At 61.3% G+C, this 20,000-nt stretch overlaps 1 protein-coding gene across 1 annotated transcript in view; it reads left to right on the top strand.

The window, feature by feature from the left end:
• Positions 1-12,546: 12,546 nt before the first annotated feature.
• ALG3 (ALG3 alpha-1,3- mannosyltransferase) overlaps positions 12,547-20,000 on the top strand; it is a 7,897-nt gene continuing 443 nt past the window's right edge. The window contains 5 exon segments of the mRNA XM_075569438.1: positions 12,547-12,699; positions 12,702-12,806; positions 12,808-12,853; positions 13,115-13,214; positions 17,988-18,133. Coding sequence (XP_075425553.1) covers positions 12,646-12,699; positions 12,702-12,806; positions 12,808-12,853; positions 13,115-13,214; positions 17,988-18,133 — 451 coding nt within the window. The 5' untranslated portion in view covers positions 12,547-12,645.

The following is a 20,000-nucleotide window of genomic DNA, read 5'->3' as shown; positions in this document are numbered from 1 at the left end:
CAGCCGGGTGTGATGGTGGTATAACGGGGTCACATTGCGGCCGGGTGTGACGGTGGTATAATGGGGTCACATTGTGGCCGGGTGTGACGGTGGTATAACAGGGTCACATTGCAGCCGGGTGTGACGGTGGTACAGCGGGGTCACATTGCAGCCCGGTGTGACGGTGGTATAACGGGGTCACATTGCGGCCGGGTGTGACGGTGGTATAATGGGGTCACATTGTGGACAGGTGTGATGGTGGTATAACGGGGTCACATTGCGGCCGGGTGTGACGGTGGTATAACGGGGTCACATTGCAGCCGGGTGTGACGGTGGTATAGCGGGGTCACATTGTGGACGGGTGTGAAGGTGGTATAACGGGGTCACATTGCGGCCGAGTGTGACGGTGGTATAACGGGGTCACATTTCAGCCGGGTGTGACGGTGGTATAACGGGGTCACATTGTGGACGGGTGTGACGGTGGTATAACGGGGTCACATTGCAGACGGGTGTGACGGTGGTATAACGGGGTCACATTGCAGCCAGGTGTGACGGTGGTATAGCGGGGTCACATTGTGGACGGGTGTGACGGTGGTATAGCGGGGTAACATTGCAGCCGGGTGTGACGGTGGTATAACGGGGTCACATTGCGTACAGGTGTGACGGTGGTATAGCGGGGTCACATTGCGGACGGGTGTGACGGTGGTATAGCGGGGTCACATTGCGTACAGGTGTGACGTGGTATAGCGGGGTCACATTGCAGCCGGGTGTGACGGTGGTATAGCGGGGTCACATTGCAGCCGGGTGTGACGGTGGTATAGCGGGGTCACATTGCGTACAGGTGTGACAGTGGTATAGCGGGGTCACATTGCGGACGGGTGTGACGGTGGTATAGCGGGGTCACATTGTGGACGGGTGTGACGGTGGTATAACGGGGTCACATTGCGTACAGGTGTGACGGTGGTATAGCGGAGTCACATTGCGGACGGGTGTGACGGTGGTATAGCGGGGTCACATTGCGGACGGGTGTGACGGTGGTATAACGGGGTCACATTGCGTACAGGTTTGACGGTGGTATAGCGGGGTCACATTGCGGACGGGTGTGACGGTGGTATAACGGGGGCGTTTATGGGACTTAATAACTGTTTTTAATTTTATACTTCTTTCTGCACGGAATCGTTACTCGATATTAAGCGTCTTTTTCTGGTCACAATAAAGCTGAGTCATCCTGAGAACCGAGCATTCATTTTATTCCTCTCTCTCTGTATAACACCACACTATATGCAGAACTCGCTCTGTATAATACTGCGTCCTATATGCAGCTTTCACTCTATCACCACACAATATGCAGAATTTTTTCTGAATAACACTGCACCCCATATGCAGAGCCCTCTCTGTATAACACTGTGCCCTATATGCAAAGCTCTCTGTGTAACTCTGCACCCAATATGCAGAGCTTTGTACAACACTGCACCCTATACGCAGCTCTCGCTGTATAATACTAGACCCTATACGCAGAACTCTCTGTATAACATTGCCCCCTATATGCAGCTCTATCACCCTATAAAACTGCACCCTATATGCAGGGCTCTCTGTATAACACTGTGCCTTATACACCGCTCTCTCTCTCTGAATAACACTGCGCCCTAAACACCACTTTCTCTCTGTATAACACTGACTGCACCCTATACGCAGAGCTCTTGATATGCATGATTATGTAATAATTGAGCTGTCAGTATAAATAGGCACGTCTTTATCCTGCGTCAGTTTTATATAGAGTGTGAGAGAAGAGAGCGCGTTAGAGAGCGAGGGGAGACCGCGAGAGGAGAGACCACGTGAGAGAGCGAGGAGAGACCGCGTGAGAGCGAGAGGAGAGCGAGAGAAGAGAGCGCGTGAGAGAGCGAGGATAGACCGCGAGAGGAGAGACCACGTGAGAGAGCGAGGAGAGACCGCATGAGAGCGAGAGGAGAGCGAGAGAAGAGAGCGCGTGAGAGCGAGGAGAGACCACGTGAGAGAGCGAGGAGAGACCGCGTGAGAGCGAGAGGACAGCGAGAGGAGAGACCGCGTGAGAGAGCAAGGAGAGACCACGTGAGCGGAGAGACCATGTGAGAGAGCGAGGAGAGACCACGTGAGAGAGAGAGCGCAAGAGAGACCATGAGAGAGCGAGGAGAGACCACGTGAGAGGAGACCGTGTGAGAGAGAGCGCAAGAGACCGCGTGAGAGAGCGAGGAGAGACCACGTGAGAGAGCGAGGAGAGTCCGCGTGAGAGGAGAGACCATGTGAGAGCGAGAGGAGAGACCGTGTGAGAGCGAGAGGAGAGACCACGTGAGAGAGAGAGCGAGGAGAGACCACGTGAGAGGAGACCGTGTGAGAGAGCGCAAGAAACCACGTGAGAGAGCGAAGAGAGACCATGTGAGAGAGCAAGGAGAGACCACGTGAGAGAAAGCGCAAGAGGAGAGACTGCGAGAGAGCGAGGAGAGACCACGTGAGAGGAGAGACCATGTGAGAGCGAGAGGAGAGACCGCGCGAGAGCGAGGAGAGACCACGTGAGAGGTGGGACCGCGCGAGAGCGAGAGGAGAGACCATGCGAGAGTGAGGAGAGACCGCGTGAGAGGAGAGACCGTGTGAGAGAGACCGCGTGAGAGAGTGCGAGAGGAGAGATCACGTGGGAACGAGGAGAGACCACCTGAGAGAGCGAGGAGAGACCACGTGACAGGAGAGACCGTGTGAGAGATAGCGTGAGAGAGAGCGTAAGAGAGACCGTGTGAGAGAGCGCAAGGGGAGAGGCCGCGTGAGAGGAGAGTGGTCCAAACCCAACTTACCTTCCTTGTAACGCTAAACCAAATAACGTGAGACCACGTACAGCGTTGGAAGAAAAGGACACAGATTTATTTATAACATCCGCGGTTAAAACCCGCCAGCCCAGCATGATCCATGCGAATGGGGGGGGGGAGACCCTTGTCCAGCGGCCAGCTACTGGCCACGCTCGCTCCTCCCCACCCTAAGCACTGCAAAACCAGAGGGGAAGATCCTTATCAGCCAATGTTAGGCTGCATTCCCTCCCCCTCCCACCCCTAGAGTCAGCTTAGGCCCAGCCTTTTACCAGCATTGATTGGGCATAGGGCGGCCCTAAAGCCAGCGCCTCCAGCCTGCTGAGCTGTTCTCGGGGCTCCAGCTGAAAGGCGGACCCTAAAGTCCTCGGCCGTTCTCCATCTCCTGAGCTTGGCTGGCGCGGCAGCACCGCCACTCCGAGCCCCACTGCCGGGCACCGGCTCCCCTGGGGGCCGACACGCCCACCCAAAGTTGCGACCTCTGACCTTAATTCTTCCCACAATATCCCCTTGGTGTTACTTAGGAACACCTCCAAACCCTTTGGCGGTAGAAGCACGCCGTCCCTTCTGTGCAAGATGCTGTCCTTGGCGTCAATTTCTCTGCGCTTAAGAGTTTTACCGCCGCATTGAATCCCCGTTGTAACCCATAAATTACCTCGTACTTTGGTGTCGGCCAGGTCATTCCCCCCGAGGTGTAGCAAAATAACATCCGCTTTCACCTGAAATTCTGCTAGCGTCTTGTCCAGAACCGGTTGCAGATCAACCAAGCACATTCCTCTCCTCCCAACGCAAATTCCTCCTCTCCTCCACAAACCCAGCTGCTGGCCGCACCGCTGATCCTTCGCCCAATCGTGTGTCCAATGGATGAAGGAATGACCCATGATCCACACTTCCAGGGTTCTTTCGCAGATGCCTACTGTGCAGGCAGTGTGACAGCAGGACACAGAGACACCTCCTGTACTGTGCAGGCAGTGTGACAGCAGGACACAGAGACACCTCCTGTACTGTGCAGGCAGTGTGACAGCGGGACACAGAGACATCCCCTGTACTGTGCAGGCAGTGTGACAGCGGGACACAGAGACACCTCCTGTACTGTGCAGGCAGTGTGACAGCAGGACACAGAGACACCTCCTGTACTGTGCAGGCAGTGTGACAGCAGGACAGAGACATCCCCTGTACTGTGCAGGCAGTGTGACAGCGGGACACAGAGACATCCCCTGTACTGTGCAGGCAGTGTGACAGCGGGACACAGACATCCCCTGTACTGTGCAGGCAGTGTGACAGTGGGGCACAGAGACATCCCCTGTACTGTGCAGGCAGTGTGACAGCGGGGACACAGAGACACCTCCTGTACTGTGCAGGCAGTGTGACAGCGGGACACAGAGACACCTCCTGTACTGTGCAGGCAGTGTGACAGAAGGACACAGAAACACCTCCTGTACTGTGCAGGCAGTGTGACAGCGGGACACAGAGACACCTCCTGTACTGTGCAGGCAGTGTGACAGCGGGACACAGACATCCCCTATACTGTGCAGGCAGTGTGACAGCGGGACACAGAGACATCCCTTGTACTGTGCAGGCTGTGTGACAGCGGGACACAGAGACATCCCCTGTACTGTGCAGGCAGTGTGACAGCATGACACAGAGAGACCTCCTGTACTGTGCAGGCAGTGTGACAGTGGGACACAGAGACATCCCCTGTACTGTGCAGGCAGTGTGACAGCAGGACACGGAGACATTCCCTGTACTGTGCAGGCAGTGTGACAGCGGGGCACAGAGACATCCCCTGTACTGTGCAGGCAGTGTGACAGCGGGGCACAGAGACACCTCCTGTACTGTGCAGGCAGTGTGACAGCGGGACACAGAGACATCCCTTGTACTGTGCAGGCAGTGTGACAGCGGGACACGGAGACATCCCCTGTACTGTGCAGGCAGTGTGACAGCATGACACAGAGACACCTCCTGTACTGTGCAGGCAGTGTGACAGCGGGACACAGAGACCCCTCCTGTACTGTGCAGGCAGTGTGACAGCGGGACACAGAGATATCCCCTGTACTGTGCAGGCAGTGTGACAGCAGGACACAGAGACACCTCCTGACTGTGCAGGCAGTGTGACAGCGGGACACAGAGACATCCCCTGTACTGTGCAGGCACTGTGACAGCGGGACACAGAGACCCCTCCTGTACTGTGCAGGCAGTGTGACAGAGGGACACAGAGACATCTCCTGTACTGTGCAGGCAGTGTGACAGCGGGACACAGAAACACCTCCTGTACTGTGCAGGCAGTGTGACAGCGAGACACAGAGACATCCCCTGTACTGTGCAGGCAGTGTGACAGAGGGACACAGAGACATCCCCTGTACTGTGCAGGCAGTGTGACAGCGGGGACACAGAGACATCCCCTGTACTGTGCAGGCAGTGTGACAGCGGGACACGGAGACATCCCCTGTACTGTGCAGGCAGTGTGACAGCGAGACACCTCCTGTACTGTGCAGGCAGTGTGACAGCGGGACACAGAGACCCCTCCTGTACTGTGCATGCAGTGTGACAGCGGGACACAGGGACCCCTCCTGTACTGTGCAGGCAGTGTGACAGCGGGGCACAGAGACATCCCCTGTACTGTTCAGGCAATGTGACAGCAGGACACAGAGAACCCTCTTGTACTATGCAGGCAGTGTGACAGCGGGACACAGAGACATCCCCTCTACTGTGCAGTGTGACAGCGGGACACAGAGACATCCCCTGTACTGTGCAGGCAGTGTGACAGCGTGACACAGACACATCCCCTGTACTGTGTAGGCAGTGTGACAGCGGGACACAGAGACATCCCCTGTACTGTGCAGGCAGTGTGACAGCGGGACACAGAGACATCCCCTGTACTGTGCAGGCAGTGTGACAGCGGGACACAGAGACATCCCCTGTACTGTGCAGGCAGTGTGACAGCGGGACACAGAGACATCCCCTGTACTGTGCAGGCAGTGTGACAGTGGGACACAGAGACATCCCCTGTACTGTGCAGGCAGTGTGACAGCGGGGACACAGAGACATCCCCTATACTGTGCAGGCAGTGTGACAGCGGGACACAGAGAGACCTCCTGTACTGTGCAGGCAGTGTGACAGCGGGGACACAGAGACATCCCCTGTACTGTGCAGGCAGTGTGACAGCGGGACACAGAGACATCCCCTGTACTGTGCAGGCAGTGTGACAGCGGGACACAGAGACATCCCCTGTACTGCGCAGGCAGTGTGACAGCGGGACACAGAGACCCCTCCTGTACTGTGCAGGCAGTGTGACAGCGGGACACATGGACACCTCCTGTACTGTGCAGGCAGTGTGACAGCGGGACACAGAGACACATCCTGTACTGTGCAGGCAGTGTGACAGCGGGACACAGAGACACCCCCTGTACTGTGCAGGCAGTGTGACAGTGGGACACAGAGACACCTCCTGTACTGTGCAGGCAGTGTGACAGCGGGGCACAGAGAGACCTCCTGTACTGTGCAGGCAGTGTCACAGCGGGACACAGAGACATCCCCTGTACTGTGCAGGCAGTGTGACAGCAGGACACAGAGACATCCCCTGTACTGTGCAGGCAGTATGACAGCGGGACACCGAGACATCCCCTGTACTGTGCAGGCAGTGTGACAGCGGGGCACAGAGACATCCCCTGTACTGTGCAGGCAGTGTCACAGCGGGGCACAAAGACATCCCCTGTACTGTGCAGGCAGTGTGACAGCAGGACACAGAGACATCTCCTGTACTGTGCAGGCAGTGTGACAGCGGGGCACAGAGACATCCCCTGTACTGTGCAGGCAGTGTGACAGCGGGACACAGAGACATCTCCTGTACTGTGCAGGCAGTGTGACAGCGGGGCACAGAGACATCTCCTGTACTGTGCAGGCAGTGTGACAGCGGGACACAGAGACATCCCCTGTACTGTGCAGGCAGTGTGACAGCAGGACACAGAGACATCTCCTGTACTGTGCAGGCAGTGTGACAGCGGGGCACAGAGACATCCCCTGTACTGTGCAGGCAGTGTGACAGCGGGACACAGAGACACCTCCTGTACTGTGCAGGCAGTGTGACAGCGGGGCACAGAGACATCCCCTGTACTGTGCAGGCAGTGTGACAGCGGGGCACAGAGACATCCCCTGTACTGTGCAGACAGTGTGACAGCGGGGCACAAAGACATCCCCTGTACTGTGCAGGCAGTGTCACAGCGGGGCACAAAGACATCCCCTGTACTGTGCAGACAGTGTGACAGCGGGACACAGAGACATCCCCTGTACTGTGCAGGCAGTGTGACAGCAGGACACAGAGACATCTCCTGTACTGTGCAGGCAGTGTGACAGCGGGGCACAGAGACATCCCCTGTACTGTGCAGGCAGTGTGACAGCGGGACACAGAGACACCTCCTGTACTGTGCAGGCAGTGTGACAGCGGGGCACAGAGACATCCCCTGTACTGTGCAGGCAGTGTGACAGCGGGGCACAGAGACATCCCCTGTACTGTGCAGGCAGTGTGACAGCGGGGCACAGAGACATCCCCTGTACTGTGCAGGCAGCGTGACAGCGGGACACAGAGACATCCCCTGTACTGTGCAGGCAGCGTGACAGCGGGACACAGAGACATCCCCTGTACTGTGCAGGCAGCGTGACAGCGGGACACAGAGACACCTCCTGTACTGTGCAGGCAGCGTGACAGCGGGGCACAGAGACATCCCCTGTACTGTGCAGGCAGCGTGACAGCGGGACACAGAGACATCTCCTGTACTTTCAGAAAGGAAACAGCCCTGAAATGAGATATTAGGACAGAAAGGAGATAGCCCGGAGAAGAGAGCATCAGCAAATTACTGGGACGAGCAGATGTGTCACACAATAAGAATTTGGTGAGAGAAGACACAGCACACACTGACAGCACACAGCACACACTGACAGCACACAGCACACAGCACACACTGACAGCACACACTGACAGCACACAGCACACAGCACACACTGACAGCACACAGCACACACAGCTGCCGCTCAGCTGGTCACCTCTGCTATTCTAGCACCAGGTGCAGCATCCCAGACTCACATCACCACCCAGTGGTCAGCTCAGTGTAGTACAGGGGGCCACGCTGAGGATGGATAACAAAGCAGTGCTGTAGGAGTCATACAGTAGGATCCCAACATGTACAACTCGGAGGAGAGAAGGGCGATATGAATGGAACTTTCCTATATGTAACACATCTCCCCCCAAACTCTGGGAGATTGCATTGTCACACGGTGTGGTGCATGCCTGCTGCCTCACAGGAGATCTGAGTCTCCCGCGTTGTTATAGGGGAGAACTGATTCATCCTCACGGTGACAGCGCCCCAGGGATGTGGGGACAATCCTACAGGAGAAATTCCTTGCCCTTCCCCTGATAGATTGCAGTCTCAGGCAGGAAGGTATATGAACGGGAACACACTATTCTTACACACTGCAGATGGTCAGCATACACAGGTCACACACTGCAGATGGTCAGCATACACAGGTCACACACTGCAGATGGTCAGCATACACAGGTCACACACTGCAGATGGTCAGCATTCACAGGTCACACACTGCAGATGGTCAGCATACACAGGTCACACACTGCAGGTGGTCAGCATACACAGGTCACACACTGCAGGTGGTCAGCATACACAGGTCTCACACTGCAAATGGTCAGCATACACAGATCACACACTGCAGGTGGTCAGCATACACAGATCACACACTGCAGGTGGTCAGCATACACAGGTCACACACTGCAGGTGGTCAGCATACACAGGTCACACACTGCAGGTGGTCAGCATACACAGGTCACACACTGCAGATGGTCAGCATACACAGGTCACACACTGCAGATGGTCAGCATACACAGGTCACACACTGCAGATGGTCAGCATACACAGGTCACACACTGCAGATGGTCAGCATACACAGGTCACACACTGCAGGTGGTCAGCATACACAGGTCTCACACTGCAAATGGTCAGCATACACAGATCACACACTGCAGGTGGTCAGCATACACAGATCACACACTGCAGGTGGTCAGCATACACAGGTCACACACTGCAGGTGGTCAGCATACACAGGTCACACACTGCAGGTGGTCAGCATACACAGGTCACACACTGCAGATGGTCAGCATACACAGGTCACACACTGCAGATGGTCAGCATACACAGGTCACAGTGGTTACAGGCAGTTCTTGGGGCTTCACCCTCAGCATGTACCCTGGACCTCCACTGCAGGTACCGGGCCCCCACAGCAGTCCTTGCTCTTCCCTGACTCCCTATAAAAGCCAGGGGTCTCACTCCTAACTCCCCAAGTACTTCTTCACACAAACGGTGGTGGGTGCATGGCATAGACTCCCAACCGAGGTGGCAGAGGCTAATACAGTAAGGGAATCCCGTGGGATAGACACAAGAGGATCCTAAATATGACAGGAACAGAAGTATATAACAGGGTCTGAGGTTCCACTGCAGATATGAGAATGGACCTGGTGGCGAGACCTGGTGGACCCATCAAGTTCTGTGTCTGCCTGTGGGGTCGAGGGGGAGAAGAGAGTGTGGCCCTTGAAAGCAGAGACGGAAGAGAGTTGTGTTGCAGTTGGTGTACACACACACACACGCATGTACACACACGCATGTACACACAGGTTGGCCCAGCCGCTCATTTTGCTCAGCACTTGGCCAAGCAGGGTGACGGTCCCCAGGATCACCCTCCATGGGAACTTCTCTTCCACCAACCTGGTGTCCAACGTCCTCGATGACCAGGTCAAAGATGCAGGCACGAAATCGCCAGCTCGCGCCCGACGTGTCTGTGCGTCACACGGGAGACACACAGTGTCACTCACACGTCACGTCGCAAACGCATGCAGTGTCATGCCGGTGATATACAGATATAAATATATACTGCTCTGCATATTATTGAGATATACAGTATACACAGACACACATTGCTCTGCACACTACCTGCACACTACCTGCACATTGCTCTGCACACTACCTGCACATTGCTCTGCACACTACCTGCACATTGCTCTGCACACTACCTGCACATTGCTCTGCACACTACCTGCACATTGCTCTGCACACTACCTGCACATTGCTCTGCACACTACCTGCACATTGCTCTGCACACTACCTGCACATTGCTCTGCACACTACCTGCACACTACCTGCACACTACCTGCACATTGCTCTGCACACTACCTGCACATTGCTCTGCACACTACCTGCACATTGCTCTGCACACTACCTGCACATTGTTCTGCACATTACTCTGCACATTGCTCTGCACACTACCTGCACATTGCTCTGCACACTACCTGCACATTACCTGTGTTGGGAGCAACGTGGAGACGAGAGGCTACAACCGCAGCACCGGGAAGACCATTGAGGAGGCTCCATCCGGCAGTGGGGAGACAAGGGCCGAGGCTGGCGAGATACCGGGCTTTTTATGGTGACGGTACAGCCGGTACAGAGTACCAGCTCCTGCCGTCACATTCTGCTCTGATCTTCTCCTCCTGCTGCTCCCAATCTCCGGTGCTCACCTTCTTGTAACGACGCGCCGCTATGGCAATGCAGCGTCAAATGGAGCTGTGACGTCACATGGCGCCGCGTTGCCATGACAAGGTGACGCCGCGACATTACGCACTGCCCCGTTGCCATGACGTGACGTCACGATATCACACGACGGAGATAGAGTAGGAGAAGGTAAGAGCCCGAGAACCGCTACCTTTCACTTAAAAACAAGCACTGATGATAAATATTAGAGTGTAAGCTCTGCGGGACAGGGACTCCTTTACCTAATGTTACTTTTATGTCTGAAGCGCTTCTTCCCATTCTGTGTTATATTATTATATCCCGCGGGTTACTGCTGGGAAGCGCGGTGTACATGGACAGCGCTATATACATAAAGATATATAGGTTCAGATGATATAAATATACCCAGATGTACTGGCGCCCGAACCAGATATCAATGCAAACTCAGAAATGGCTCTGCCCTCACAGAATGTATTGCAAATAAATGTTTGAGTTTAATAACCCCGGTGAATGTGGTAATAACCCCGGTGAATGTGGTAATAACCCCGGTGAATGTGGTAATAACCCCGGTGAATGTGGTCATAACCCCGGTGAATGTGGTCATAACCCCGGTGATTGTGGTAATAACCCCAGTGATTGTGGTAATAACCCCGGTGAATGTGGTGAGAGCCCAGGGGAATGTGGTAAATACCCAGAGGAATGTGGTAAATACCCCGGGGAATGTGGTAATAACCCCGGTGAATGTGGTAATAACCCCGGTGAGTGTGGTAATAACCCTGGTGATTGTGGTAATAATCCCAGTGAATGTGGTGAGAGCCCAGGGGAATGTGGTAAATGCCCCGGGGAATGTGGTAATAGCCCCGGGGAATGTGGGAACAATGACACAATGACGATCCGTCAATATAAACCTGCGTCTCATTGTTGTAAAACGGTAAAGAGAAACATTCTACCATCGGCCAGACCCCCCAGGTGTCATACCTGTATCTGCCCCCCCCCCAGGTGTCATACCTGTATCTGCTCCCCCCAGGTGTCATACCTGTATCTGCTCCCCCCAGGTGTCATACCTGTATCTGCCCCCCCCCCAGGTGTCATACCTGTATCTGCTCCCCCCAGGTGTCATACCTGTATCTGCTTCCCCCAGGTGTCATACCTGTATCTGCCACCCCCCTCCCCCAGGTGTCATACCTGTATCTGCTCCCCCCAGGTGTCATACCTGTATCTTCCCCCCCCCCCAGGTGTCATACCTGTATCTGCTCCCCCCAGGTGTCATACCTGTATCTGCCCCCCCCCAGGTGTCATACCTATATCTGCCCCCCCCCAGGTGTCATACCTGTATCTGCTCCCCCCAGGTGTCATACCTGTATCTGCCCCCCCAGGTGTCATACCTGTATCTGCCCCACCAGGTGTCATACCTGCACCTGCACCCCCCCCAGGTGTCATACCTGAATCTGCCCCACCAGGTGTCATACCTGCACCTGCACCCCCCCCAGGTGTCATACCTGAATCTGCCCCCCCAAGGTGTCATACCTATGTCTGCCCTCCCACCGAGGTGTCATGCCTGTATTTGCCCAATCCCCCCTACCCCCCCCTGTAATTATCCCTCAGGTGTCAGACCCAGATCTGCCCCCCTCCCCCTGTCAGACCCGGATCTGCCCCCCGCCCTGTCAGACCCGGATCTGCCCCCCCCCCCTGTCAGACCCGGATCTGCCCCCCCCCCCTGTCAGACCCGGATCTGCCCCCCCCCTGTCAGACCCGGATCTGCCCCCCCCCCCCTGTCAGACCCGGATCTGCCCCCCCCCCCTCTGTCAGACCCGGATCTGCCCCCCCCCCCCCTGTCAGACCCGGATCTCCCCCCCCCTGTCAGACCCGGATCTGCCCCCCCCCCCCTTTATACCCGGATCTGCCCCCCTGTCAGACCCGGATCTGCCCCCCCCCCTGTCAGACCCGGATCTGCCCCCCCCCCCTGTCAGACCCGGATCTGCCCCCCCCCCGTCAGACCCGGATCTGCCCCCCCCCCCCCCCCCCCGTCAGACCCGGATCTGCCCCCCCCCCCCGTCAGACCCGGATCTGCCCCCCCCCTCCCCGTCAGACCCGGATCTGCCCCCCCCCCCCCTGTCAGACCCGGATCTGCCCCCCCCCCCCCCTGTCAGACCCGGATCTGCCCCCCCCCCCCCCCTGTCAGACCCGGATCTGCCCCCCGCAGTCCCCTCCTGGGCCCCTAGTTCCGCCCAGTGTTTCTGGTCGGGCCGGTTTGGCTGTGACACAGAAGCATGGCTCTGGGTGCTGGGCTCCGGAGGAGAGGGGCGAACTCAGGGGGGTCCCCGGGGGTCCCCGCTCACCTCTCAGGGAGGCCCTGCGACGGGGCTGGCAGCAGAAGCAGCAGCTGCTCACTGAGCCCCGATATACCGCGCTACTCGGGGCCTGTCTGTGCCCTGGCAGAGCTGGGAGTCACTCACTGGGTGATACAGAGAGTGCCCTGTGAGTATACCGGGGGGGATACAGAGTGCCCTGTGAGTATGCAGGGGGGATACAGAGAGTGCCCTGTGAGTATGCAGGGGGGATACAGAGAGGGCCCTGTGAGTATGCAGGGGGGGATACAGAGAGTGCCCTGTGAGTATGCAGGGGGGGATACAGCGAGTGCCCTGTGAGTATACAGGGGGGGATACAGCGAGTGCCCTGTGAGTATACGGGGGGGATTAATGTGTTCTGTCCGGTTCACTGATGACTATTCCCCCGCAGACACAGAGATAGACTGGAAAGCGTATATGGACGAGGTGGAGGGGGTGGTAAATGGAACCTACGATTACACCCAGCTACGAGGGGACACCGGACCCCTGGTGTAAGTATGAGAGTGGGGAACCTGTTGTGTGTATGAGGGGGAGGGGTGCGACCCTTGTATGCGAAGTAGGGTGAATACTGGGGGGGGGGGGGGGTTAAGAAAATGCCTGCTTATTTAAACAGGACACTACCACATTGTAACACTCCCCACCCAGCTTGTGCACTCTGTCACCCCCTCCCTCACACTCCCTGCACTCTGTCCCCCCCCCTCGCACCCCCTGCACTCTGTCCCCCCCCCTGCACTCTGTCCCCCCCCCCTCCTCGCACCCCTGCACTCTGTCCCCCCCCCCTCGCACCCCCTGCACTCTGTCCCCCCCCCCTCGCACCCCCTGCACTCTGTCCCCCCCCCTCGCACCCCCTGCACTCTCCCCCCCACTCCCTCCCCCCTCACCCCGGTACACTCTCCCCCCCACTCCCTCACCCGGTACACTCTCCCCCCCACTCCCTCCCCCTCACCCCGGTACACTCTCCCCCCACTCCCTCCCCCCTCACCCCGGTACACTCTCCCCCCCACTCCCTCCCCCCTCACCCCGGTACACTCTCCCCCCCACTCCCTCCCCTCACCCGGTACACTCTCCCCCCCACTCCTCCCCCTCACCCGGTAACTCTCCCCCCCACTCCCTCCCCCCTCACCCCGGTACACTCTCCCCCACCACTCCCTCCCCCTCACCCCGGTACACTCTCCCCCCCACTCCCTCCCCCCTCACCCGGTACACTCTCCCCCCACTCCCTCCCCCTCACCCCGGTACACTCTCCCCCCACTCCCTCCCCCTCACCCCGGAACACTCTCCCCCCCCCTCACCCCGGAACACTCTCCCCCCCCCTCACCCCGGAACACTCTCCCCCCACTCCCTCCCCCCTCACCCCGGTACACTCTCCCCCCCACTCCCTCCCCCCTCACCCCGGTACACTCTCCCCCCCACTCCCTCCCCCCTCACCCCGTACACTCTCCCCCCACTCCCTCCCCCCTCACCCCCCCACTCCCTCCCCCACTCCCTCCCCCCTCACCCCCCCACTCCCTCCCCCCTCACCCCGGAACACTCTCCCCCCCACTCCCTCCCCCCTCACCCCGGTACACTCTCCCCCCACTCCCTCCCCCCTCACCCCGGTACACTCTCCCCCCCACTCCCTCCCCCCTCACCCCGGTACACTCTCCCCCCCACTCCCTCCCCCTCACCCCGGTACACTCTCCCTCCTCACCCCCCACTCCCTCCCCCCTCACCCCGGTACACTCTCCCTCCTCACCCCCCACTCCCTCCCCCCTCACCCCCCCACTCCCTCCCCCCTCACCCCGGTACACTCTCCCCCCCACTCCTCCCCCCTCACCCCGGTACACTCTCCCCCACTCCTCCCCCTCACCCCGGTACACTCTCCCCCCCACTCCCTCCCCCCTCACCCCGGTACACTCTCCCCCCCACTCCCTCCCCCCTCACCCCGGTACACTCTCCCCCCCCACTCCCTCCCCCCTCACCCCGGTACACTCTCCCCCCACTCCCTCCCCCGGTACACTCTCCCCCCCACTCCCTCCCCCCTCACCCCGGTACACTCCCCCCCCCCCCACTCCCTCCCCCCTCACCCCGGTACACTCCCCCCCCCCCACTCCCCTCCCCCCGTCACCCCGGTACACTCCCTCACCCCGGTACACTCTCCCCCCCACTCCCTCCCCCCTCACCCCGGTACACTCTCCCCCTCACCCCCCACTCCCTCCCCCCTCACCCCGGTACACTCCCCCCTCACCCCCCCACTCCCTCCCCCCTCACCCCCCACTCCCTCCCCCCTCACCCCCCACTCCCTCCCCCCTCACCCCCCACTCCCTCCCCCTCACCCCCCCACTCCCTCACCCCCCCACTCCCTCCCCCCTCACCCCGGTACACTCTCCCCCCCACTCCCTCCCTCCTCACCCCCCCACTCCCTCCCTCCTCACCCCGGTACACTCTCCCCCCCACTCCCTCCCTCCTCACCCCGGTACACTCTCCCCCCCACTCCCTCCCCCTCACCCCGGTACACTCCCCCCCCCACTCCCTCCCCCTCACCCCGGTACACTCCCCCCCCGGTACACTCCCCCCCCCCACTCCCTCCCCCTCACCCCGGTACAACTCCCTCACCCCGGTACACTCTCCCCCCCACTCCCTCCCCCCTCACCCGGTACACTCTCCCCCCACTCCCTCCCCCCTCACCCCCGTACACTCTCCCCCCCCACTCCCTCCCCCCTCACCCCCCCACTCCCTCCCCCCTCACCCCCCCACTCCCTCCCCCCTCACCCCCCCACTCCCTCCCCCCTCACCCCCCCACTCCCTCCCCCCTCACCCCCCCACTCCCTCCCCCTCACCCCCCCACTCCCTCCCCCCTCACCCCCCCACTCCCTCCCCCCTCACCCCCCCACTCCCTCCCCCTCCACTCCCTCCCCCCTTCACCCCCCACTCCCTCCCCCTCACCCCCCACACCCCTCCCCCTCACCCCCCCACTCCCTCCCCCCGCACCCCCCCACTCCTCCCCCCTCACCCCCCCCACTACCTCCCCCCTCACCCCCCCACTCCCTCCCCCCTCACCCCCCCACTCCCCCCCCCCTCACCCCCCCCACTCCCTCCCTCCTCACCCCCCCCACTCCTCCCTCCTCACCCCCCCCACTCCCTCCCTCCTCACCCCCCCCCCACTCCCTCCCCCCTCCCTCCTCACCCCCCCCCACTCCCACCCCCCCACTCCCTCCCCCCTCACCCCCGTCACTCCCTCCCCCTCACCCCCGTACACTCTCCCCCCCACTCCCTCCCCCTCACCCCCCACTCCCTCCCCCCCCCACTCCCTCCCCCCTCACCCCCCACTCCCTCCCCCCTCACCCCCCCCACCTCCCCCCTCACCCCCCCCCCCCTCACTTCCCCCCCCTCACACACCCGCCCTCACTCCCCCCCTCACCCCCCCACTCCCTCCCCCCTCACCCCCCCACTCCCTCCCCCTCACCCCCTTACACTCTCCCCCCCACTCCCTCTCCCCTCACCCCACTCCCCTCCCCTCTCACCCCGTACACTCTCCCCCCCACTCCCTCACCCCATACACTCTCCCCCCGTACACTCTCCCCCCTCACCCCCATACACTCTCCCCCCCACTCCTTCCCCCCTCACCCCCGTGCAGTCTGCCCCCCACTCCCGTGCAGTCTGCCCCCCACTCCCTCACCCCCGTGCAGTCTGCCCCCCACTCCCTCACCCCCCACTCCCTCCCCCCTCACCCCCCACTCCTCCCCCTCACCCCCCACTCCTCCCCCTCAACCCCCACTCCCCTCACCCCTCACCCCCGTGCAGTCTGCCCCTCACTCCCTTCCCCTCATCCCCACTCCCTCACCCCTCACCCCCGTGCAGTCTGCCCCTCACATCCCTCCCCCCTCATCCCTGTGCCACTCTGCCCCTCACTCCCTCCCCCCTCACCCCCGTGCACTCTGCCCCCCACTCCCTCCCCCCTCACCCCCGTGCACTCTGCCCCCCACTCCCTCCCCCCTCACCCCCGTGCACTCTGCCCCCCACTCCCTCCCCCTCACCCCTGTGCACTCTGCCCCCCACTCCCTCCCCCCTCACCCTGTGCACTCTGCCCCCCACTCCCTCCCCCCTCACCCCCGTGCACTCTGCCCCCCACTCCCTCCCCCCCCTCCCCCCGTGCACTCTGCCCCCCACTCCCTCCCACCACTCCCTCCCCCCTCACCCCCGTGCGCTCTGCCCCCACTCCCTCCCCCCTCACCCCGTGCACTCTGCCCCCCCACTCCCTCCCCCCTCCCCCCGTGCACTCTGCCCCCCACTCCCTCCCCACCACTCCCTCCCCCCCTCCCCCCGTGCACTCTGCCCCCCACTCCCTCCCCCCTCACCCCTGTGCACTCTGCCCCCCACTCCCTCCCCCCTCACCCCTGTGCACTCTGCCCCCCACTCCCTCCCCCCTCACCCCCGTGCACTCTGCCCCCACTCCCTCCCCCCTCCCCCCGTGCACTCTGCCCCCACTCCCTCCCCACCACTCCCTCCCCCCTCACCCCCGTGCGCTCTGCCCCCCACTCCCTCCCCCCTCCCCCGTGCACTCTGCCCCCCACTCCCTCCCCACCACTCCCTCCCCCCTCACCCCCCGTGCGCTCTGCCCCCCACTCCCTCCCCCCTCACCCCGTGCGCTCTGCCCCCCACTCCTCCCTCCTCCCCCCCGTGCACTCTGCCCCCCACTCCCTCCCCACCACTCCCTCCCCCCTCACCCCGTGTGCTCTGCCCCCACTCCCTCCCCCCTCACCCCCGTGCACTCTGCCCCCCACTCCCTCCCCCTCACCCCCGTGCACTCTGCCCCCCACTCCCTCCCCACCACTCCCTCCCCCCTCACCCCGTGCACTCTGCCCCCCACTCCCTCCCCCTCACCCCGTGCACTCTGCCCCCCACTCCCTCCCCCTCACCCCCGTGCACTCTGCCCCCACTCCCTCCCCACCACTCCCTCCCCCCTCACCCCGTGCGCTCTGCCCCCCACTCCCTCCCCCCTCACCCCGTGCACTCTGCCCCCCACTCCCTCCCCCCTCACCCCCGTGCACTCTGCCCCCCACTCCCTCCCCCCTCACCCCCGTGCGCTCTGCCCCCCACTCCCTCCCCCCTCACCCCCGTGCAGTCTCCCCCCCACTCCCTCTCCCCCACTCCCTCTCCCCCACTCCCTATCCCCCACCTCACACTCTGCCCCCCCTGGAGCAGTACCTCCTGCGGGTTCTCCGTGGTCTGGAGTTCATGACCTTGGTAGCCAGAATGTCCCGCCCCCCCTCCCCCCCCCCCAGGTATCCTGCGGGATTCGTTTACATTTTCACCGCCTTCTATTACATCACGGAGCGCGGCAGCAACATTCGCCTGGCGCAGTACGTGTTTGCTGCGCTCTACCTCGTCACGCTGATACTCGTCTTCGCATCTACACCGTCACCAGAAGGTGAGGGAGGGGGAGGGAGGGGGGAGAGGGGTGGGGTGGGGGAGCCCTGCGCTCCCACTCACTGTCCTGCGCTCCCACTCACACACTGCCCTGCGCTCCCACTCACTGTCCTGCGCTCCCACTCACACACTGCCCTGCGCTCCACTCACTGTCCTGCGCTCCCACTCCCACACACTGCCCTGCGCTCCCACTCACTGCTCTGCGCTCCACTCTCACACACTGCCTGCGCTCCCACTCACTGCTCTGCGCTCCCACTCACTGCCCTGCACTCTCACCACACTGCCCTGCGCTCCCACTCCACTCACTGCCCTGCGCTCCCACTCTCACTCACTGCCCTGCGCTCCCACTCTCACTCACTGCCCTGCACTCTCACTCTCACACACTGCCCTGCGCTCCCACTCTCACACACTGCCCTGCGCTCCCACTCACACACTGCCCTGCGCTCCCACTCACTGTCCTGCGCTCCCACTCCCACACACTGCCCTGCGCTCCCACTCACTGCTCTGCGCTCCCACTCTCACACACTGCCCTGCGCTCCCACTCACTGCTCTGCGCTCCCACTCACTGCCCTGCACTCTCACACACTGCCCTGCGCTCCCACTCTCACTCACTGCCCTGCGCTCCCACTCTCACTCACTGCCCTGCGCTCCCACTCTCACTCACTGCCCTGCACTCTCACTCTCACACACTGCCCTGCGCTCCCACTCTCACACACTGCCCTGCACTCTCACACACTGTCCTGCGCTCCCACTCTCACTCACTGCCCTGCGCTCCCACTCTCGCACACTGCCCTGCGCTCCCACTCTCACACACTGCCCTGCACTCTCACACACTGTCCTGCGCTCCCACTCTCACTCACTGCCCTGCGCTCCCACTCTCGCACACTGCCCTGCGCTCCCACTCTCACACACTGCCCTGCGCTCCCACTCTCGCACACTGCCCTGCGCTCCCACTCTCACACACTGCCCTGCACTCTCACTCACTGCCCTGCACTCTCACTCTCACACACTGCCCTGCGCTCCCACTCTCACTCACTGCCCTGCGCTCCCACTCTCGCACACTGCCCTGCGCTCCCACTCTCACACACTGCCCTGCACTCTCACACACTGTCCTGCGCTCCACTCTCACTCACTGCCCTGCGCTCCCACTCTCGCTCACTGCCCTGCGCTCCCACTCTCACACACTGCCCTGCGCTCCCACTCACTGTCCTGCGCTCCCCCTCTCACACACTGCCCTGCGCTCCCACTCTCACTCACTGCCCTGCGCTCCCACTCTCACTCACTGCCTGCGCTCCCACTCTCACACACTGCCTGCACTCTCACACACTGTCCTGCGCTCCCACTCTCACTCACTGCCCTGCACTCTCACTCTCACACACCTGCCCCTGCGCTCCACTCTCACTCACTGCCCTGCGCTCCCACTCTCGCACACTGCCCTGCGCTCCCACTCTCACACACTGCCCTGCACTCTCACACCACTGTCCTGCGCTCCCACTCTCACTCACTGCCCTGCGCTCCCACTCTCGCACACTGCCCTGCGCTCCCACTCTCACACACTGCCCTGCGCTCCCACTCTCGCACACTGCCCTGCGCTCCCACTCTCACACACTGCCCTGCACTCTCACTCACTGCCCTGCACTCTCACTCTCACACACTGCCCTGCGCTCCCACTCTCACTCACTGCCCTGCGCTCCCACTCTCGCACACTGCCCTGCGCTCCCACTCTCACACACTGCCCTGCACTCTCACACACTGTCCTGCGCTCCCACTCTCACTCACTGCCCTGCGCTCCCACTCTCGCTCACTGCCTGCGCTCCCACTCTCACACACTGCCCTGCACTCTCACACTACTGTCCTGCGCTCCCACT

This window comes from Ascaphus truei, chromosome 14 (genome assembly GCF_040206685.1).
Source record: "Ascaphus truei isolate aAscTru1 chromosome 14, aAscTru1.hap1, whole genome shotgun sequence".
NCBI lineage: Eukaryota > Metazoa > Chordata > Amphibia > Anura > Ascaphidae > Ascaphus > Ascaphus truei.
Note: the sequence above shows the minus strand (reverse complement) of the source record. Positions and strands in the feature narration are given on the sequence as shown.